The sequence below is a fragment of the Heteronotia binoei genome, chromosome 17, assembly GCF_032191835.1.
Source record: "Heteronotia binoei isolate CCM8104 ecotype False Entrance Well chromosome 17, APGP_CSIRO_Hbin_v1, whole genome shotgun sequence".
NCBI classification, from domain to species: domain Eukaryota; kingdom Metazoa; phylum Chordata; class Lepidosauria; order Squamata; family Gekkonidae; genus Heteronotia; species Heteronotia binoei.
Window position 1 is genome coordinate 45,119,226 of NC_083239.1, and position 23,258 is coordinate 45,142,483.

The window sequence follows — 23,258 nt, forward strand, 5'->3', positions numbered from 1 at the left end:
GTCTGCTCAGCAATTTCATCGAATGCCCACGAGTTCTTGTATTGTGAGAAAGGGAGACCCCCCCCCCCCCGCCCTTCCATTACCAGGGCGGGTGTTTGGAGCCATCCCTATGCAACCCCCCCCCCCCCCCCCATTCCACCCTCATCTCTACTGCAAATGCACCGGATTGCAGCCTGGAGAACGGCAGGGTCTGCTGGAAGAGGCGGCGGGCGGGCGGGAGGGGGGGGGGGTGGTCGTCTGAGATCCTGTCTCTTTAAACGGGAGCGCGCAGGGAGCTGAGCCCGGCTGCTGGAGCCGGCCATGGGGGTGAGGATGGAGCCGTCCCGGCCTCTGGCGCGGCTGCCCGGCGCTCGCCGCCTCTTTGCCCCCCTCCAGGTTTTCCTGCTGCTCTTGCTGCAGCCTGGGGCGAGCTGGGGCAAATACGTGAAAGGCAACATCAGCACCAAAGAGGTGAGTAGCTCGGCAGGGCATGGGGAGGGGGGTTTGGGGAGGGGGCTGCCGCCTCCTGGGAGGGGGGTGGATCCCAAGAGGGCCTCCCCCCTCCACGGGCCCGCCAGGCCCAGGCCTGCTTGGGCCCCCGCCCCCTTCAAGCCCGTGCGCTTGGAGCTGCTGTGCTTGCACCCCCCACCATGTCCCCCCTTCCTAATTCTTTCCCCCAAGATCGAGCCTTTTCCCTATGCCCACCCCTTCACTCCTTGACTGTGGGGCAGCCGCCCCCATTTTGGCGTGATCCCTCCCCCCCCTTTGGGTTTGGGTATCAGCTATAGCCAGATGGTAGCCGAGGCACAGTCCCTTTTTCGTTTGGGCCAAGGGTGATGATTGCTTACTGGGTGCCCAGTATATGGCTGGGCTGTGGGGTGGCAATGGGAGATGGGGGGTCCAGCTACTTCTCCCCTCCCCACAGCCCGCCACCTTTATAAACAAGGGTTTATTATTCTTCAGTGGCAAGAAGTGAAGAAAGAAGAGCTGACCTGGGTATTTTGGGTTTTGCTGCAATATTGGGGGAAGAAGAAGGAGACCGCTTCTCTCCCTAGCCGTGCAAATGGGGGAACATATTTGTGGCCTCTTATGCCACACAGGCGAGACCACTGAAAAACCCAGCCCTTCCATCACCGAAGCACCCATTCCTGAGGTGCATTTGGTTACACCCTTCTCATCAGCACACTTCGTCAGGTCTCGGTGCACCTTCAAGGCCTTGGCGTGGATCTTGCGTCCCTTAGCGTACCTAGAACCTGCATTTGCCTTGCAGGGAAAAGAGAATTTTTTTCTCCCATTCACAAATTCATGTTTGACCCAAGGAAGGTGTGAGCATGCAGATATGATGGCTGTGTGATTCAGGAGGACGTGGGCTGGCGTAAGCAGAAGTCGAGTGGCACCATCAAGGCAAACAGGGTTTTATTCTAGCATAAGGGTTTGTGGATTCGGTTGTAAAATCTGGAGTGAGACATCGATGCTGTGCTGTTTTGGTGTGAAGACAGCAGACGGGTGGGGAGTTGTGGGTATTTGGGGTTGAGGGGGCCACAGTGGCAACTGGGATTATTGGGGTCGGGATGGGAGATAAGAATAAGTAAACGAAACTAGAGGGAATCATGAAAGCATATTGTGCTAAGTACGTTCTTCAGGTCTTTTTAAAAGATTAATGATCAATAATCCCGCTTGATTTACTTGTCATATTTACTATTCAGCTGGCTGCACAGTAGGTTTACCTGGCAGTTTTGACTGGCGATTGTCGGCCTCACAACACACGGTGCCGGCGACAGTATTTATTCTGGATTAAGTAATGTGGCGTAAAAGCGTGCACCTTCTGCATTTGTGCCCCCACAAGAGTGATTGTGGTGCCTTCTGTTACTCGCAGTCATTAACTCATAACGCATTAATCACGCCATACGCAACATCTGCTGTGGAAAGGTGGGCCTTTGGGAACCCCTCATCCACCATTTAAGGCAGCGGTGTCGAACTCATTTGTTATGAGGGCCGGATCTGATATAAATGAGACCTTGTTTGGCCAGGTCATGTCAGGTTGGGCCAGGCCATGTGTGTGCCTATTTAAGCTTAGGTAGCAGAGATGTAAACTTTATAAAGGACACAGACAAACACAATTAAAGATTTTTTAAAAAACAAAACAAAAAAACCCCTTAAAACATACTTAAAATGTTAGCACTCGTTGGTCTTAAAGGTGCTTTCTTTGTCTTTCTCCCATGGGATCCAGGGAACTGGGCAAAGGAAGCTCTGGCTCTTTCCTCAGCCAATAGAAGAAAAAGAGACTTGACTCAGTAGCTCTGCTGTGCGATTGAGAGAGCCTGGAAAAACAATCTCTGCCTTCCCCCCTTCCTCCCCAAGGGAGAAGCCTCAGCCATTGGAGAAAATAGAGGTTTTGCTCTGTGGCTCCTGTGCCATTGAACAAGCCTTGCAAAACAAGCTGTGATGCAGACGTAAGCAAGAGAGAGGGAGAAGGAAGCAGATGGCAGCCAGTTGCTCGAGGGCCTGATAGGAGCCCTTTGGGGGCCTGATTTGGCCCCCGGGCTACATGTTTGACACCCCTGGTTTAAGACCTTTGAACATTGGTGAAACTGCATGTCCAAAAGGGAAGTTAAATTATATCAGGAGGCCACCAATTTACATTTGTGGATCTTGCATATAACTACGTATTTCAAAGGAACATAGAGGATGAGTTCCAAGGAGTTAGGAGACAGAGAACTAGAGAGGGGGGATTGGGTTACATGAACTCAGCAGAGACCTGTTTGGCCTCTGGAGTCCATCCCTTTGCTCTGGATGCTGCTGGTAGAGCTTGATCTTCTTTGGCCGCAGGGCCGTAGCCAGGATTTTAAAAGTCAGGGGGCTTTTTGGAAAGCCAGGGGGCACCCTTTCCCATCCACTGTGGGGCTTGCCGCTTCTCAGAAGCTTTCTGGGATAGGGGCAAAAGCTGGAGGCTCTGAATGTGGCCAAGTCGAGGCAGCCGGCCCTAAAACTTTGGAGTCCAGAAGAGACTGCACCTTGTGTGTAAGCAGGGAGGTTTCTTTCCATCTCCCTCTCCCCCACCCTGGCACTTTGCAGCCAGTAGCTCCATCCGTCCCCCCTCCCCGGCCCATTCCGCCTCCCTCTTCTCTGCCTGATGCTTTTGCTGCTGCAGTGCCCTGTGCCCTGCTCAGTTCTCCCGGCTCCAGCTGCCACTGATGATGCTTTGCTGGCTGAGCCTTGGCAAAAAGAAAAAGAGAAGAGAAAGCAGGGTGCTCCCTGGAGTGCCCCCCTGGGAGTTGGGGGCCCCTGCCAGGAAGTCAGGGTGCAGTGCCCTTACAGCCCCCCCTGGTGGCTACTTGGAGGGATGCCATTCTCCAGGTAGCAGCTAAGCATCCCCCAGAATTACAGCCCATCCCCAGTTCACAGAGACCATTCCCCTGGACAAAATGAATGCTATGGAGGGTGGACTCAGTGGCATTGTAACCAGGGCCAGCCTTAGACTGTCTGGCATCCTAGGCAAGGCTAACATCACCAAGTCATATGCCCTCCCCCATTTTGACACCCCCAGAAGGCTGGCGCCCTAGACAGTCACCTAGTTTGCCTAGTGGCAGGGTCGGCCCTGATTGTAACCCACTGGGGTTTCTGCCTTGCCCAGACTTCACCCCCAAAACCTTCAGGACCTTTCCAACCAGGATCCAGCAACCCTGCACCCCTCACTTCCTGCTGGTGGCCAGGGGAACCTGGTAATCCTAACAGTGTTTTGTGTATTGTGCGTGTCCCAAACACTTCCTTGTGGGTTGCGCTAAACCACCTCGTGACTCAAAACGATGTGGAGCTCTCTCTCATTAAATGTTTTCACTCCTATGTGATAGAATTGACACGGGTCTCAGGATAACTCCCCCGGCAGTTCTATACCCAGCAAGCAGCAAGTCAACAAACCAACCTGTCTCCATCACCGTATTGCCGTACTGTGGAAAGCACTTGACCTGTTGAATTTCTACCTGTCACGCAGTGGCGAGGCAGTAGCGCATTGCTAGCAGGAAGGGAGGAGGAAGTTGATAATCCCTGCCACAGTGAGGCTTAGAAAGGTTGCTCTCCAGGTTTGAGGCCTAGCAAGAGAACCTGGAATAGTGGGCCTTTCCGCACCCCCATCTTGTAGACAGCTTTACCACAGTCTCTGTTGCTGCTGCCCTAGAGTAAGGTTACCCACGACACTTCTTTAAGGCAGTATTCCCACAAATTCTTATGATGGGGTGGGGGTCCCTAGATGCTTTGTGGAATCGCTGCAGCGGTCATTGCAGGACACTCTAGGAGACGCTGTGAAAAAGATCCCCCTCCCTTTAAAAAAAAAAAATCTTCCCTCTCCGTTTGCCCCAATTCTCAGATTTTGCTTGCTTCCTCTGCCTTCTTCAGCCTCTGGTACGGTTACTGTGGAAACCCTGAGCATGGGTTGTTGCCATGGGAACACGAGGGGATTTTGAAGGGGACGGAAACAGGCCTGGGCCTAACTGTAGAGGAGAAAGAGGGTGTCAGTGGGAAAGGCTCTCTTCCTCAGAGACTATTCCTCAGGAAAAGTTGGAATCCCTAAATCTGGCCCCTTATTCATTTATATATGTAATTTTCAGTCAGCTGTCTTTATATACCTTCTCCACACACATCGAAAAACAGAGCTATATCAAATGTTTGTAGTGCTACAGACAGCTTCCCTCCTTACAGTCTGATCTCACACTGTGTCTTTTGAGTTGAAGCCCACAGAAATCAACGGCTTTAAACTGAAATCAGCTTGGCGTAGGATTGGGCTGGCTTGCAACGAGAGGGAGTACTGGCTGTCGGCTACTTGCTTTGGGGTGCGGTTGCCCCGGGAAACTGCCTGCCGCTGTGACTTGATATCTTGTGTGACTTCAGGTCAAACAGAAACAAGAGTGGCTGTATTATAGCTGTGAGGAGAAGGCCAAAATTTCTAGACAAAAACCAGCCAGAATGTGGGATGCAGTCTTGCATTTGGACTACTGTACGACACTGTACGTGGGGTTGCCCTTGAAGACAACATGGGTGTTGAGGCTGGTGCAAAATGCAGAATCTGGATTGCTGACAGGGATTTAGGGCTTTGAACATGTCACTCTAGGTTTAAGATCACTCTGTTGGCCGCCAGTCTTTTCCCATGCTCTCTTCAAGTTGCTGATATTAATTTTTAAAAGCCTTTCATAGTGTGGGAGTGTCATATCTATGGGATCTCTTCCCTCCATACATGCTCCCCAGGAAACTCCAATCATTACACCAGGGAGGGATTATTAGCAGTTCCTCCACTCATATTTATGAGAGCTCGTTCTACTAATTCTTGAGGCTTCTCTGGGACCACTTCTGTAGTACAGGACTGTTTTACAAAACTGAATGCACTGAAATGAGAAGCTTAATGCTGTGGAGTAGAGAATGTAGAACAGGGTTCCTAAATAATTGAGCCATTAAACTGAAGAAAGAATTGAAATGTCATCAAAATATAGAGAGACGTCTTTTTAAGAAAGTGTCTGTGTTGAAGCTACACTCCTCAGGAGCACCCAGCTTGTGAATTCCAGTTGTACTATTTCCAAGTTTGGACTTATATCTATTCATTTGGGGATAAGTTTTTTTTTGGCCCCTTGGGGTTTCTGTTGCTTTAAAAAGTCCTAGCACTGCCGGCCTGTATCATTATTGTATTGTTTATTATGTGTTGTACACAATCCTTATAATATATTTTTGCAAACTGAAAGATGGTGTGTTACTTGGTGGCTTTGATCAGTCTAATAGAAGAGATAGAGGCTTGGGTTAGTAGCTCTGCTGTGCAATTGAGAGAGCCTAGAAAAACAAGCTCTATCTCCCCCCCCCCCCTTCCTCCTCAAGGGAGGAGCCTCAGCCAGTGGAGCTCTGTAGCTTCCGTGCAATTGAGCAAGCCTTGCAAAGCAAGCTGTTATGCAGAAGGAAGCAAGAGAGAGGGAGAAGGAAGCAGACAAGAGCCAGTTGCTTGGGGGCCTCATTCGGCCCCCGGGCTGCATGTTTGACACCACTGCTCTATGGCATTGTACTCCCCAGGCTCCACCCCCCAATCTCCACAAATTTCCCAACCTGGAGATGGCACCCCTCACCAGGCGGCCACAGTGACTCTGTCAACCTGCCTTATAGGGAAAGGTTTTCATTCATTATGGTTTCCCCCTCAACCCAACTTATTTTGTCTTACTAAGAATCCTTGTTATCATATCTTCTAATCCACCTTGCGACTGACTGAAGAGTTTATAATATTTGAATTCTGCCTTGGATGTGGAAGGCGGACTATAAATGAAATAAATAAATGAACTGTTTAACAGATTAATGGAGAGCTGGATTCTGTATCATTGTATGTTTCTGTCAGAGAGCATAAAACTTTTATTTCCCTGTCTGCTTGATTGAAGTTAACCGTCATGCCAGAGGAAGTAGTGACAGCCACAGGTGTAGACAGCTTTTAAAGGGGATTAGAAAGGTTGATGGAGGACAGGTCCATCAGTGGCTACTAGCCATGGTGACCAAAGGGACCCTCCCTGTTCAGAGACAGTCAACCTCTGAATTAGGGTTGTCAAGTTCAATTCAAGGAATATCTGGGGACTTTAAGGGTGGAGCCAGGAGGCTTTGGGGGCGGAGCCAGGAGCAAGTTTGTGAGAAGCATAATTGAGCTCCAAAGGAAGTCCTGGCCATCACATTTAAAGGGACCGCATGCCTTTTAAATGCCTTCCGCCCATCGGAAATAATGAAGGATGGGGGCACCTTCTTTTGGGGTTCATAGAATTGGACCTCCTGGTCCAATCTTTTTGAAACTTGGAGGGTCTTTTGAGGAGAGGCATCGGATGCAAATTTGGTGCCTCTATCTCAAAAAACAGCCCCCCCCCCCTGAGCCCCAGATACCCACAGATCAATTCTCCATTATGCCCTATGGGAATCGGTCTCCATAGAGAATTATGGAATGGCCAGCAGACATTTCCCTCCCCCTGCTCCGTTTTCTGATGACCCTGAAGCAGGGGGAGGGCTTCCAAACTGGGAGATCCCCCGCCCCCACCTGGGAACTGGCAAAACCCACTCTGAATCCCAGTGCCAGGAGGCAATATCAGGGGAAAGCCTCGGCCTTTGCGTCCTGTTGCTGGTCCTCCAGAGGAACTGACTGACCACTGAGTGAGGCAGGATACAGGACTAGATGGACCACTGGTCTGATCCAGCAGGGCTCTTCTGATGTTTCTATTCATGTAATTGATATACGGCCTCTCCGCATTTGTTTGAGGTGGTAAATCAGCAGTCTAAATGCGCCACAAACAATTCTGTCAGGAAATCCCCTTAGACACATACTCAGCTAACCCTGGCAGACCTAGGCAGGGGTGGAATTCTAGCAGGAGCTCCTTTGCATATTAGGCCACACTCCCTGATGTAGCCAGTCCTCCAAGAGTTTACAAGGCTCTTTTTTGTAAGCTCTTGGAGGATTGGCTACATCAGCGGTGTGTGGCCTAATATGCAAAGTAGCTCCTGCTAGGATTCCACCCCTGGATCTTGGCAAGGCTATTTTTGTAGGAAAAGCCCAGCAGGAACTGATTTACATATTAAGCCACACCCCTGACGCCAAGCCAGCTGGAATTGTGTTCCTGTGCACCCTGGACCTTGGGCTGCCAACCCTGGGTTGGGACATTCCTGGAGATCTGGGGGTGGAGACTGGGGAGGGTGGGGTTTGGGGAAGGGATGGCGATCAGCAGGGATATGATGTCATTGAGCCCACCCTCCAAAGCTGCCATTTTCTCCAGGACAACTATTCTCTATAGTCAGGAGGTCAGTTGTGATTCGAGGAGAATTTCAAGCTCCGCCTGGAGGCTGAGAACCCAAATGTACTCATATGGGGGCTAGCCTTGGGCCAGAACAGATAGGGAGGTGTTTGGTGTAGTGGTTAAGAGTGCAGACTCTTATCTGGGAGAATCGGGTTTGATTCCCCACTCCTCCACTTGCAGCTGCTGGAATGACCTTGGGTCAGCCATAGCTCTTTTAAGAGTTGTCCTTGAAAGGGCAGCTGCTGTGAGAGCTCTCTCAGCCCCACCTACCTCATAGGGTGTCTGTTGTAGGGGAAGAAGATAAAAGAGCTTGTAAGCCGCTCTGAGTCTCTGATTCAGAGAGAAGGGCGGGGTATAAATCTGCAGTCGTCTTCTTCTTCTCTGGGGTAAACCTTCAAGTGAGCCGTGGTTACAAATCAGCCTCTCCTTTTCGGTTGGTGCACTGCGTTCAGGCAAATTAATGAATCTGATGTTTACTGCATAATAGATACAATTTTATAGGGATTGTTCGGGGTGTTATTTATTCTTTCTGAAGCCAAGTAGTAAAAATTTTATAGGAACTGGCTGGAGCCAAGCACAAGCTGCTGACATTCTTATAACTTTCAAGATGGGTCAGGTTTGGGGGAAATCGCTTTTCATATATAATGCGCAAACTAGGCTGGCTTTCCTTTTTCAGCAAACTCAAGTTGGATAGGGCCTGCAGATTCCGGAGGCTTGGAGAATAATGTGCCTTCCAGGGCTTGGGGTAAGGTTGCCAGACCCAGGTTGAGAAATACCTGGAGATTTTGGGGATGGAGCCTGAGAAAGACAGAGGTTGGTGAGGGGAGGGACTTCACTGGGGTATAAAGCCACAGAGACCACCTTCCAAAGTGGCCATTTTCACCTGGGAGAACTGGTCTCCGTTGTCTGGAGATCAGTTGTAATAGCAAGAGATCTCCAGCCAGCACCTGGAGGCTGGCAACAGTAGGGCCTTCAGGCACATTTCCTCGCTTGGATCCCCCCTCTTTAATAATCTGTTTGCAGGGCTGGCCTGAGACTATCTGGCACCCTAGGAAAGTCTAACTTCAGGCACCCCGCTCCACACTGATAACCAGTTTTCAAAAATAGATGGATTGTGAGAAAAATGAAACGCATAAAACTTGAAATTGCTCCCTGACCTGAATAGGCCGGGTCACTGAGCCACGCGGGGGGCACCCAGTTTGGTGTAGTGGTGAAGTGCGCGGACTCTTATCCGGGAGAACCAGGTTTGATTCCCCACTCCTCCACTTGCAGCTTCTGGAATGGCCTTGGGTCAGCCATAGCTCTCGCCTAGCCGTCCTTGAAATGGCAGCTTCTGTGAAAGCTCTCTCAGCCCCACCTACCTCACAGGGTGTCTGTTGTGGGGGAGGAAGGTAAAGGAGATTGTAAGCCGATCTGAGACTCTGAGATTCAAAGTGAAGGGCGGGGTATAAATCCAATATCTTCTTCTTCTTCATTTTCAATTTGGTGCCCCCAGAAGGCCGGCGGGAGAGGGGAGGGAAATGTCTGCTGGGCACTCCATTCTTCCCTAGGGAGACTTATTCCTATAGGATGTAATGGAGAATTGATCCATGGGTATCTGGGGCTCTGGAGGGGCTGATTATTGAGATAGAGACACCAAATTTTCAGCATAGCATCCAGTGCCTTTCCTCAAAAGACCCTCCAAGTTTCAAAAGGATTGAACCAGGGGGTCCAATTCTATGAGCCTCAAAAGAAGGTGCCCCTATCCTTCATTATTTCCAATGGAGGGAAGGCATTGAAAAGGTGTGCAGTCCCTTTAAATGTGATGGCCAGAACTCCCTTTGGAGTTCAATTATGCTTGTCATACCCTTGCTCCTGGCTCTACCTCCAATGTCTCCTGGTTCCATCCCCAAAGTCTCCTGGCTCCACCCCCAAAGTCCCCAGACATTTCTTGGATTGGATATGACAACCCTACAACCGCACCATCGTTTTTGTTCACAGCAAAGTACAAACAACCCTGGAGAGAGGGACCATTCCAGCCCTGATGTCCCAGCAGATGCCCGGCTTTGTGGCCCTCTAGAACTAGCCTCAGGCCCACATCAAGAGAAAGCATCCCTAATTCTGTTCCTTGGTTCTCCTTGCATGTTTGGTGTTATTGATGATGTATATAGCTGAGGTAGTTTTTCTCTCCAGGACTGGGTATTCCTGACTCGCTTCTGCTTCCTGTCGGACTATGGGCGCTTGGACTTCCGATTCCGCTACCCAGAGGTACGTCTCTGCAGGAGTCCCCATCCTTTGTCTGTCTGTGGGCACCTCTGGAATTCTGATAAAGGGCAGTGGGCTCAGTCACCAAAATGGCTGTAGCAGGAGGTGGAGCCAGTCACAAAATGACTGCCACAGGAGGTGGAGCCAGTCACAAAATGGCTGCCACAGGAAGTGGGGCCAATCACAAAATGTCAGGAATCGAGGTTATATTCAACTCTAATAGTAACTGCAACTTTTCTGGCAGAAGCTCTATTTAACGTGATTCCTTTTAATCTGCCCAGCCTTGCTGGGGAAAAGCCTGAAGGCACCATGAAAGGCGTCAGCGGGCAATAAGATGTCCACGGGCACCATGCCGGGGACTCCTCTTTGGTTTTCAGTCGTGTCCCCCTTTTTAAAAAGTATGGAACGTGTCTCCTATCCTAACCGCCCCTCCTCTGCTTCTCTTTGAAGGCGAAATGCTGTGAAAACATCCTCCTTTATTTCGATGATCCTTCTCAGTGGCCGGCGGTCTATAAAAAGGGAAATAAGGTCAGTTCTGAGTGGCCGTGCAGCGGATCCCGGCCCCCTCTCTTTCAAGGGCTGTATGGATTGATCTGTGCTGCTCCAAACAAGGACTGCTGTCAGAAGTGACTGTTCCCTGCTGCCATTTCCCGCCCCCTTGCAGTATCCGCATCCCCACCCCAGACCTAGAGTGACATTAGACGCGTCCCTTCTCATTTCTCCAGTGCCTTGAAAAGCAGCATGGCTTACAGCACTGTATTTTAAGTCGCCCTGGCAACCAGAACAAAAGCAGTACCGGCTGCATCCATTTTAGGGTAGGGCGTGAGGGGCAGTGTGTTCGCCCAGGGTGCAATGATGGAGAGGGAAAAGTGATGGCTGCAGGCATAAACTGCTTTAAAGGGAGGGTTAGACAGTTTTCTGGAAGATACGTCTGTTAGTGGCTACTAGCCAGGGCTTTTTTTGTAGCAGGAACTCCTTTGCATATTAGGCCACACACCCCTGATGTAGCCTAATATGCAATGGAGTTCCTGCTACAAAAAACCCCTGATATTAGGCCACACACCCCTGATGCAGCCAATCTTCCAAGAGCTTATAGTCAGGGCTTTTTTGTAGCAGGAACACACAGGAACGCAGTTCTGGCTGGCTTGGCAAGAGGGGTGTGTGGCCTAATATGCAAATGAGCCCTGTGTAAAACAATGGTGATGTCAGGGAGTGTGGTCTGATATGCAAATGAGTTCCTGCTGGGCTTTTTCTACACAAAAAGCCCTGCATATAGGGCTCTTAGTACAGGGCCTACTGTAAGCTCCAGGAGGATTGGCTACTTTAGGGTTGTGTGACCTAATATGCGAAGGAGTTCCTGCTACAAAAAAAAAGCCCTGCTATTAGCCATGGTGACTAAGTCTTCAGTGTAAAAATATCAAGTCTCACCTCATCTGTAAACTCAGTAGGTAATAGGGTTGCCAAGTCCCCAGCTTCCCGGTAACTCTACCATAGAGTTTTCCCTCCCAAATGGCTAGAGCGTATGGTTTTCCCGGAAACGCCTAGAGCGGCCCCACACAGGCCCCACCATTTTGATGACATCACTTCTGATGTAGGGGGAGGTCCCTCCACCCCCCACCCCCCGCTGGCCCATTGTAGCTCTACTAGGTAACCTGGTGTGTGTGTGATGTGCCGTTAAGTCACTTTTGACTTATGGTGACCCTATGAATTAATGACGCCCTCCCCCAAACATCCTGTTGTTAACAGTTAACACATTTCCTTGGGTCTTACAAACTGCGGGCTTGACTGAATCAATCCATATCATGTCAGGTCGTCCCAGGTAGGGGTCCCAATCCTCCCGCCCTAGCGGGGGACCCCAGGTTTTCCAGCCTCTTCCCCCGCTCCCCAAAGAAATGGAAGCGGGGGAAGAAACGGCACGAAGGAGCGTGGCGAGCCGCCCCTTCTCCGCTTCACCATGGCTGCTCCTCCGAGATGGGCTCAGGCTGGGCCCATCTCGGAGGAGCAGCTGGGATGGGGAGGGGGCGGCGGCGGCGCAGCGGCATCGCCCGCTCCGCCTCTGAAGTGGAATGGGGGGGCGCCGGGGGGAGGCGGGCCGCATGCGCAGTGGCTCCGTTCGAGAGCGCGTGCTGTGCAGTTGAGGCGCAGGCTGAGGGAAGGCGGGCCGGCCGGCTCGCGGCTGTCTGGCCTCGGTCTGTGGCAGCGGTGGCGCCCACAGGACGTTCCAAAGCCCCCGGGGCTATGACCTGCCTCCATGGCTTCCTCAGCGGCGGCTCTCCCTGTGCCGCCCTCCGCTCCCTGTTCAAATCCTCGCGGCGGCGCCAGCAGCATCATCACCATCAATGGCGCTTCACCGCCCAGCGGAGGCGAGGAGGAGAAGCTTAAATGTTAAGGTGAAGCGCCGTTGATGGTGATGATGATGCTGCCGCCGCCGCGAGAATTTGAACAGGGAGCGGAGGGCGGCGCAGGGAGAGCCGCCGCTGAGGAAGCCACGGCACCTCAGTGCGGATGCTTCCTCCGAGCTCCCCTCGAAAGCCGCCGGCAGGGGGTTCCGCCCCTCTCGGGTGGTGGCCAAGAGTTCGAGCAACAGCGGTACCGCTTCGCTGGCCTCTCGGAGGAGGACCTTAAGCAGCTGGTGAGTGGCCTTCCTTGGGTTGACCCAGTGCAGGGGTGGCCAAACTGTAGCTCAGGAGCCCCATGTGGCTCTGTCACACATATTGTGTGACTCTCGAAGCCCCCACAGCCTCATTAAAACTAAAGTTACTTTCTTTCCACCTCCCTCCCCCTCCATCTATTTGCATCCCTTCCTTGTCTTGCAGCTCTCAGACATCTGACGTTCATGGCTTGCAGCTCCAAACATCTGATGTTTATTCTATGTGGCTCTTGCATTAAACAAGTTTGGCCACCACTGACCCAGTGTGTGGGGGTGCTGGTAGAGTCCTCAGGTGCCTTGTGGGGAGGGCTGTACCACCTCAGAGAACAGGTGCATGATAGCAGTTGGGGGATGATAGCCAAGACAAAAAGTGGAGGGGGTTCTTTACACAAAAAAAAATCTGGACTGGAGGGTTTCAGTCTCTTCTCCCTGGGCTGCTGGTATTGTGTTTGCAGAAAGTCCCTTTTTCTGTGCAAGGAGGAGCATTCAGAAACAATACCATCTCATTGGACTACTGTGTGGTCCCTTTAATTGTGATGGACAGAACTCCCTTTGGAGTTCAATTGTGCTTGTCACACCCTTGCTCCTAGCTCCACCCCAATGTCTCCTGGCTCCACCCCCAAAGTCTCCTGGCTCCACCCCCAAAGTCCCCAGATATTTCTGAAATTGGACTTGGCAACCCTAGTCCCAGGGCTGGAATTCTAGCAGGAGCTCCTTTGCATATTAGGCCACACAACCCTGATGTAGCCAGTCCTCCAAGAGCTTACAAGGCTCTTTTTTGTAAGCTCTTGGAGGATTGGCTGCATCAGCGGGGTGTGGCCTAATATGCAAAGGAGCTCCTGCTAGAATTCCGCCCCTGGACCTCTTCCTCTTTTCAAGCTGCTTCCAACTTCTCCCAGTGACTGCTACTTTCTCATCATGTGACCAAAGTACAGTAGCCTCCATTGAGTCATTTTAGCGTCTAGGAAGAGTTAGCCCAGGGCTAATCACATTGACTTACCTAACAGGGTTGTCCGAATTTCTGAAATAATTAAGCAAAAGCAGTCTGCAAACACCAAAGGAGTGCTGTGTAGATGCTAAGCACAAAATATCAACTAGACCAGCCACAGTAATCAAAGCTCAGTAATAACAATATATCCTGCGGTTACAGCAGCACTACGACAACAAATTAAATAAACGATGAAAATATATAGTTATCTGGGAACTATCATCACAACATCACAATGAAATTAAACAGAAGTTCAAGGTTTTACTCAACATATGAATCTATCAAAAACAAAGGAACAAGGTTTTTCCTTCTGATATCCTTAATGTCTACATCATATCTAGAAAACACATCGCATAAAAGAGAAGATTCCTATTTCATATTAATGGACTTTCTATAATACCCAATGAGGAAAGAGACCTAAGTACGATTCATGGTCCTTTTAGGGTTGCCAATCCCCAGGTGGGGGCAGGGGATCCCCGGGTTTGGAGACCCTCCCCCCGCTTCAGGGTCGTCAGAAAGCGGGGGGAGGGGAGGGAAATGTCTGCTGGGAACTCTATTATTCCCTATGGAGATTTATTCCCATAGAAAATCATGGAGAATTGATCTGCGGGTATCTGGGGGGGGGGGGCTGTTTTTTGGGGTAGAGGCACCAAATTTTCAGTATAGTATCTAGTGGCTCTCCCCGAAATACCCCCCAAGTTTCAAAACAATTGGACCAGGGGATCCAATTCTATGAGCCCCAAAAGAAGGGGGTCCAATTCTATGAGCCCCTATCCTTCATTATTTCCTATGGAAGGAAGGAATTGAAAAGGTGTTCCATCCCTTTAAATGTGATGGCCAGAACTCCCTTTGGAGTTCAATTATGCTTGTCACAGCCTTGATCTTGGCTTCACCGCTAATATCTCCTGGCTCCACCCCCAAAGTCTCCAGATATTTCTTGAATTGGACTTGGCAACCCTAGGTTCTTTATTGCTATACGATGTAGACATTAAGAATATGAGAAGGAAGAGCCTTGTTTCCTTGTTTTTGAAAGATTCATCTGTTGAGTAAAACCTTGAACTTCTGTCTAATTTCATTGTGATATTGTGATTATAATGCCCAGATGGCTATATATTTTGTTTATTTAATTTGTAGATGCGAAACACAACCATCCGCCTATTGATCAAATGATGGTATAATGTAAGAACGTGGGTTTTCCCCCCCTAGCAGTTGGTTCTTCCGCTGAGCAATTGCGTAGGAAAAGAAACTGCTTTTTGATTTCAAAGGTGCTGTGATATCCCTCCAAGATAGCTTAAACTGTAATCGGCCAGGTTGAAAAACGGCAATTTATTTGGCACTGTGGAACGCTGGAGGAAACCATTAGTGGGAACTACAAAGCCGCGACAGATTTTGCATATTTCTGCAGCACATAATTGACATAATTTCCATTATTATAGCCAGAGTCACGGAGCAGCTGGGTCTCTTTCTTGCGTGATGTAATTCCATGTGCTTTCTGGTATGAGATTAAATGCAGCAGTTCCAGGGATATGAGCATCAGCTACCAGCTTTGGGTGGTTAAAACTCAACGCCGGGTGTGTTTGCTCACAAGTGTTCTCTGTGCCAGGAAAGTCAGTCTGGGTTCTTCTTAGCATACCATTTTAATTCTTTTGTGCTCAAAAAGTACCTTTCCTTCTCAGCTCCCAGGGCAAATGACAGCTTCAGGGGATAATTTAGACTAGGGAAATCTTGCTCCCAGGGGTCGTTTTGTAGAAAAATAGGTGGTGGAGCTCATTAGCATAGCTCATTAGCATATGTTGTTCCTCCCCCCCCACCTGCCAAAAGCAACCTGACGCAAGAAAGGAGAGCCCCATTGGCTATGCTGGCTGGGGCTGATGGGAGTTGTAGGCAAAAAACATCTTTAGCTTGGAGAAACGTCGACTGCGGGGTGACATGATAGAGGTTTATAAGATAATGCATGGGATGGAGAAAGTAGAGAAAGAGGTACTTTTCTCCCTTTCTCACAATACAAGAACTCGTGGGCATTCGATGAAATTGCTGAGCAGACAGGTTAAAACGGATAAAAGGAAGTACGTACTTCTTCACCCGAAGGGTGATTAACATGTGGAATTCACTACCACAGGAGGTGGTGGCGGCCACAAGCATGACCACCTTCAAGAGGGATTTAGATAAAAATATGGAGCAGAGGTCCATCAGTGGCTATTAGCCACAGTGTGTGTGTGTGTGTATATATATATATATATATATATATATATATATATATATATATATATATATATATATATATATATAAATTTTTTGGCCACTGTGTGACACAGAGTGTTGGACTAGATGGGCCATTGGCGTGATCCAACATGGCTTCTCTTATGTTCTTATCTGGAGAGCCAACGTTCCCTACCCCTGCAGGTCCAGTCAAAAGGCCAGCAAGCAGCCCACCTCCCAGAATCACATAAGAAGTGGAGAAAGGGTGGCGTGGGCGTCTCCAGGGGTTAATGAGGGCTGTTGGGGGTGTGGCAAAGCTTCTGGTGGCTGGCTGGCTCCCCGCTCTCCTAATCCAGGGACTGTTATGCAGCTGCACCTATTATTCAATGGACAAGGTAGGTGGGGAGGAGGAGGGGGAACCCTCAGAAAGGTTCAGGAGCTGCACTCCTGTGAGCTCCTGCTGAATTCAAGGCCTGGTTGCTGCCTGCATTTAATCCCCCCCTTTCCCGAGCTACTTTTAAATAAACTTAAATTGGATCTGAGTTTTTACCCTGAAGTGTTGGTCTGGTTCCCATTCCGGGATAATTACTCTGCACCTGGTAATCTCCTTTAGGATTGTTTGATGAAGGAGTCTGTGATCCGCCCAGAGAACAACCAGGTGATCAATCTGACAACCCAGTACGCCTGGTCGGGATGCCAGGTAAGGCTGCTCCACGGGGGGCAAGACTAGCTACCCACCTTTGCAAACTCTGTTCTTCTCCATCCTCACCTTCTTGCGTAGCCGGTTTGTTGTAGTGGCTAAGTGTGTGGACTCTTGTCTGGGAGAACCGGGTTTGTTTCCCCACTCCTCCACTTGCAGCTGCTGGAATGGCCTTGGGTCAGCCATAGCTCTGGCAGAGGTTGTCCTTGAAAGGGCAGACTCTTGTCTGGGAGAACCGGGTTTGATCCCCCACTCCTCCACTTGTAGCTGCTGGAATGGCCTTGGGTCAGCCATAGCTCTGGCAGAGGTTGTCCTTGAAAGGGCAGACTCTTATCTGGGAGAACCGGGTTTGATTCCCCACTCCTCCACTTGCACCTGCTGGAATGGCCTTGGGTCAGCCATAGCTCTGGCAGAGGTTGTCCTTGAAAGGGCAGACTCTTATCTGGGAGAACCGGGTTTGATTCCCCACTCCTCCACTTGCACCTGCTGGAATGGCCTTGGGTCAGCCATAGCTCTGGCAGAGGTTGTCCTTGAAAGGGCAGACTCTTACCAGGGAGAACCGGGTTTGATTCCCCACTCCTCCACTTGCAGCTGCTGGAATGGCCTTGGGTCAGCCATAGCTCTGGCAGAGGTTGTCCTTGAAAGGGCAGACTCTTATCTGGGAGAACCGGGTTTGATCCCCCACTCCTCCACTTGTAGCTGCTGGAATGGCCTTGGGTCAGCCATAGCTCTGGCAGAGGTTGTCCTTGAAAGGGCAGACTCTTATCTGGGAGAACCGGGTTTGATTCCCCACTCCTCCACTTGTAGCTGCTGGAATGGCCTTGGGTCAGCCATACCTCTGGCAGAGGTTGTCCTTGAAAGGGCAGACTCTTATCTGGGAGAACAGGGTTTGATCCCCACTCCTCCACTTGCAGCTGCTGGGATGGCCTTGGGTCAGCCATACCTCTGGCAGAGGTTGTCCTTGAAAGGGCAGACTCTTATCTGGGAGAACCGGGTTTGATTCCCCACTCCTCCACTTGCAGCTGCTGGAATGGCCTTGGGTCAGCCATAGCTCTGGCAGAGGTTGTCCTTGAAAGGGCAGACTCTTATCTGGGAGAACCGGGTTTGATTCCCCACTTCTCCACTTGCACCTGCTGGAATGGCCTTGGGTCAGCCATAGCTCTGGCAGAGGTTGTCCTTGAAAGGGCAGACTCTTATCTGGGAGAACCGGGTTTGATTCCCCACTCCTCCACTTGCAGCTGCTGGAATGGCCTTGGGTCAGCTGTAGCTCTGGCAGAGGTTGTCCTTGAAAGGGCAGCTTCTGGGAGAGCTCTCTCAGCCCCACCCACCTCACAGAGTGTCTGTTGTGGAGTGGGGGAAGGTGAAGGAGATTGTGAGCCGCTCTGAGATTCAAAGTATTGGGTGGGATATAAATCCAATATCATCATCATCATCTTCTTCTTCATTTTGCTCAGTTGCAGAATAAACTGTCACAAAGACTTGGGGAGGGTAACAGCCTCAGGTGTTCCTCCCCGCCTGCAGCTTTCAGCAGGTGACCTTTCCATGCTGTGAAAAGCAAACTTCTTGAAAAGGGACATATGAAAGTCAGGCTGCCCCCTCCCCTCCAGGAGCATCCTTATCAATTCCCCGCTGCCCCCTCCCCTCCAGGAGCATCCTTATCAATTCCCCCCCCCCAGCTTTTTTTGTAGCAGGGATTCCTTTGCATATTAGGCCACACCTCCCTGATGTAGCCAATCCTCCTGGAGCTTCCAGTTGGCCCTGTGGGAAGAGCCCTGTAAGCTCTTGGAGGATTGGCTACTACATCAAGGGGTGTGTGGCCTAATATGCAAAGGAGTTCCTGCCACAAAAAAAGCCCTCGTTTCTCCCACTTGACAGCCGATACTGAAAGAGGAAAAAGCCCTCCGAGGATGCCCAGTAGAAGAGGATCTTTATTTCCCCTCCATCTCTAATTGCTCCCAGTGTGGGCAAAACCAGGCAGAGGGAGGAAAGTAGGAGGAATTTGTATATCTGGGACTATGAGCACTCCTCACTGAAAGAGGAGAAAAGAGATTGTAGTCCCTTCCCTATAAGGAAAGGCTGAAGAGTCTGGGACTTTTCAGTTTAGAAAAGAGGGGGGGGGGCATGATAGAGGTTTGTAAAACTGTACACAGGGTGGAGAAAGTTGACAAAGATACAACCCCTGACCCACACCATAATGTCTAAAAAACCTTGCTTTTTTATATTAAAAAAACCCAGAAAGTTGAGATCTGGACTTCTGCACCCATGACCACATTCTGTGCTCTCCTTCCACATCCATGGAACTACAGCTGTGCAAATAGAGGCTGCAGTCAAGGGCACAGATTCTGAAAGATATAAGCGGGAGCAGTAGTCAAGTTGCTTGCATACGTTCTGTGCTCTGTTGCTGTGCAGAAACTCCTGGGGTGCTCCAGTTTGAAAGAAGCAGGCACTTCCTGATGCTCAAACACAGGCAAAAGGGGGTGGGAAGGAACAGAGATGCCATTTGGATCAAACGTTGTCCCTGGATTCTGCATCGCTGTTCTCTCTTCTGCATTATCTCACCCAGCTGGTGACCGAGAGTTCCGTGAGGTATCTGAGCTGTGCGAGTGGCCGGAGTTTTCGCTCAGTCCGGGAGCGCTGGTGGTATGTGGCTCTCAGCAAGTGCGGGGTGAGTCTTCATTTCCCACTGGAGCTCTGACTTCATCGACCCCCTTCCAGAGCACCTTCTCCAAGGTCATGGCGGCTTTTGTCCTGTCCCCTTACAGGGCGACGGGCTCGAACTGGAGTACGAGATGATCCTGACCAATGGCAAATCCTTCTGGACGCGCCACTTTTCGGCTGACGAATTTGGTAAGTTCCCGTTTGCGTTTGTAAGGAAGCTGCCAGGTTTGAGTGTGATGGTGTAATATTCGCATTTTGAAAATGGGTTCATATGCATTTTTGTTGAGATCTGGTAGAGCACGACATGCTCTGGTAGAGCATGGTATAGTTGCAGGGATCTCTGTTTTGAGCGCTGATACAGGTTGCTAGGCGCAACCACAAAATGGCTGACACGGGAGGCGGAGCCAAATGTCAGAGAGTGAGGCTATGCATAACTCTGATGGTCGCTTTTCAACATTCCAGGCAAAAACTCTGTTTCAACAGGATGCTTTTAGAAATGAACATATTTGTCTAAAATGTTTACTTTCACACTCACAAGTATACGTATTGAGCTAGCTAAGAAACCCATCTTGAGCTACCTCCGAGAAAAATTATGTGTGATTTCCCTGCAAATGTGGGGGATATATATATTTCTGTAAAGACAGGTCGACTTCTTCTTTGTTTCCGTTCCCAGGGCTTTTTTTTTTTTTAGCAGGAATGCACAGGAACTCAGTTCTGGCTGGCTTGGCTAGAGTTCGGGCTGGTTTGACCAGATTTCAAAGGGCATGATGTCTATTTATGTTAGTTGTCATGTTTGCATTCCTGCTTGGCTTGAGGGCAATGGCATGGCACCGTGTCTGTCCCAAAGGATCATCAAACACTATGCTTTGATGATTAAGTACTTGAAGGGCTGTCATATAGAGGATGGTGTGGAATTGTTTTCTCTGGCTCCGGAAGGTAGGACCAGAACCAATGGGTTAAAATTAAATCAAAAGAGTTTCCGGCTCAACATTAGGAAGAACTTCCTGATCGTTGGAGCGATTCCTCAGTGGAACAGGCTTCCTCGGGAGGTGGTGGGCTCTTCTTCCTTGGAGGTTTTTAAACAGAGGCTAGATGGCCATCTGACAGTGATGAAGATCCTGTGAATTTAGGGGGAAGTGTTTGTGAGTTTCCTGCATTGTGCATGGGGTTGGACTAGATGACCCTAGAGGTCCCTTCCAACTCTATGATTCTATAATTAAAAAAAAGATTCAAATGCTTCAACTTGCGGGGTGGGGAGGGGGGAAATTTATAAAAATCCTTGTTTCCAGGGCATTTTCTGGGCAGGAACGCATAGGAATGTAGTTCTGACTGCCTTGGTGTGAGGGGTGTGTAGCCTAACATGCAAATGAGTTCCTGCTGGACTTTTTCTACAAAAAAAGTGGAACAGGCTTCCTCGGGAGGTGGTGGGCTTGTAGCCGCCACAATTCCATATGTTAATCACCCTTAGAGTGATAAAGCTGCAGTATTGCAGTCCAACCTCACGACCTGAGTTCAATCCCAGAGGAAGCTGGGTTCAGGTAGCCGGCTCAAGGTTGACTCAGCCTTCCATCCTTCAGAGGACCCAGCTTGTCGGGGGGAAAGTGTAGATGACTGGGGAAGGCAATGGCAAACCACCTTGTAAAAAGTCTGTCGTGAAAACATCGTGATGCGACGTCACCCCAGAGTCGGAAACGACTGGTGCTTGCACAGGGGATGACCTTTACCTTTTATGGCCTTTTCCAGCCCTATGATTCTATAATTCTAAGTTGTGCGTCCAGCAAAGATAGCAAGAGCTTTCTTGAGCCTTTCCTAAAGCCACTCTGGGGGATACTGTGTTGGCCTGTGGTAGAACACTGCATCCATATGAGGCTTGCCACCCTCCAGGTTGGGCCTGGAGACTGCTTGGGAATTACAGCTTATCCCCAGATGACAAAGAACAGCTCCCCTGGAAGAAATGGCAGTTTCAGACAATGGACTCTATAACATTACACCCTGCCGAGGTCTCGCCTCTCCCTAAACCCTGCTCTCCCTGACTTTCCTGGAGGGCGCTTCCATCCTTGACCCACTTCAGTCCGGCTTCCGCCCAGGTCACGGGACGGAGACGGTGTTGGTTGCCCTGGTGGATGACCTTCAACGGCATCTGGATCGGGGTGGCTCGGCAGTACTGATGTTGTTGGACCTATCGGCGGCGTTCGATACGGTCGACCATCGGCTGCTGACTTGCCGCCTTGCCGACGTGGGGATTCAGGGGTTGGCCTTGCAGTGGCTTTCCTCCTTCCTTGAAGGTCGGGGACAAAGGGTCGCGATTGGGGGGGAGCTGTCCCAGAGGCGCTCACTTAACTGTGGGGTGCCCCAGGGAGCGGTTCTCTCCCCGATGTTGTTTAACATCTATATGCGACCTCTTGCCCAGATTGCCCGAAGGTATGGGCTGGGGTGTCACCAGTATGCTGATGACACCCAGCTCTATCTACTTATGGACGGCCGACCGGTCTGCGCCCCAGAAAACCTGGACCGGGCACTACAGGCCGTGGCTGAGTGGCTCAGACTGAGTGGACTGACATTGAATCCTGCGAAGACAGAGGTCCTTTGTTTGGGCCGTCGGGGACCGGGAGGGGAAATCCCTCTGCCAGCTTTTGACGGTGTACCGCTGAGGCCAGCGGACAGGGTCAGGAGCCTGGGGGTGCTATTGGAGCCGTCCCTAAAGATGGAGGCTCAGATAGCGGCCACTGCCAAGTCCGCGTTTTTTCATCTTAGACGGGCAAGGCAGTTGGCCCCCTTCCTGGCCCCCGACGACCTAGCAACAGTGATCCATGCCACGGTCACCTCGAGGTTGGATTACTGCAATGCCCTCTACATGGGGCTGCCCCTGTGCCGGACCCGGAAATTGCAGCTAGTGCAGAATGCCGCGGCCCGGCTGTTACTGGGCCTCCCAAGGTGGCGGCACATCCGGCCGGGCCTTCGGGCTCTGCACTGGCTTTCAATAATATACCGAGTCCGGTACAAGGTGCTGGTCATCACCTTTAAAGCCCTATATGGCCTGGGACCTGCCTACCTGAGGGACCGTCTCTCCCCACACGTTCCCCAGAGAGCACTGAGGTCTGGCACTCAAAATCTGCTCATCATCCCCGGGCCCAAGGAAGTGCGTCTCAAGGCAACTAGAGACAGGGCCTTTTCCACAATGGCCCCTATGTGGTGGAACCAGCTACCGGAAGAGGCGAGGGCCCTGCGGGACCTTGCTCAGTTCCGCAGGGCCTGTAAGACAGCCCTCTTCCGGTTAGCCTATGCCTGATGAGATAATGTAGCTACCAGATTTTTGTGTTTATACTGTATAGTTTAATGTTTAATTTTAAGGTTTTTAGGTTTTAATTGTCTGATTTTAGAGGTAATAACTTGCTCTGATTTTACTGTTTTATTGTTTTATTGTTGTTGTAAGCCGCCCTGAGCCACTTGTGGGAAGGGCAGGATAGAAGTCACCAAATAAATAAATAAAATAAATAAATCCCCCAAATATCTAGGATTTTCTCAATCTGGAGCTGGCACCCCTACATCCATTGCTGGCACTGTGTAAAAAAAGAATGAAACCTCAGTTGCTCAGAGAGGTGCATCTCCCATTGCTGTAGGAGAGCTAGATTTGAATCCAGTAGCATCTTAGAGACTTGCAAGATCCTTTTGAGAGTTTCGACTCACAGAATCTTATACTCTGAAAATCTTGGGCTCTAAGGGGCTACTGGACTCAAATCTATCTCTTTTACAGGGTAGATTTCCTTCCAAGGAGAGAGAGGGCTTTTTTTGTAGCAGGAACTCCTTTGCATATTAGGCCACACCCTCCCTGATGTCGCCAATCCTCCAAGAGGTTACATGGCTCTTAGTACAGGGCCTATTGGAAACTCCAGGATTGGCTACATCAGGAGTGTGTGGTCTAATATGCAAAGGAGTTCCTGCTACGCACAAACACACAAGCCCTGCGGGAGACTCTCACCGTTTTGCAATATTCCATGGATTCTGCCCTACCCAAGTTGAGCAGGTGGAAAGCAAGCAAGCCTTTGGCAA

At 50.3% G+C, this 23,258-nt stretch overlaps 1 protein-coding gene across 1 annotated transcript in view; it reads left to right on the plus strand.

Annotated features, from left to right (window-relative positions):
* The first annotated feature begins 222 nt into the window (after window positions 1-222).
* Window positions 223-23,258, plus strand: part of TMEM145 (transmembrane protein 145) — a 46,976-nt gene continuing 23,940 nt past the window's right edge. The window contains exons 1-6 of the mRNA XM_060258675.1: window positions 223-450; window positions 9,942-10,016; window positions 10,464-10,541; window positions 16,464-16,550; window positions 19,114-19,215; window positions 19,313-19,397. Of these exons, the coding sequence (XP_060114658.1) occupies window positions 301-450; window positions 9,942-10,016; window positions 10,464-10,541; window positions 16,464-16,550; window positions 19,114-19,215; window positions 19,313-19,397 (577 nt within the window). The 5' untranslated portion in view covers window positions 223-300. The remainder of the gene's footprint in view (window positions 451-9,941; window positions 10,017-10,463; window positions 10,542-16,463; window positions 16,551-19,113; window positions 19,216-19,312; window positions 19,398-23,258) is intronic.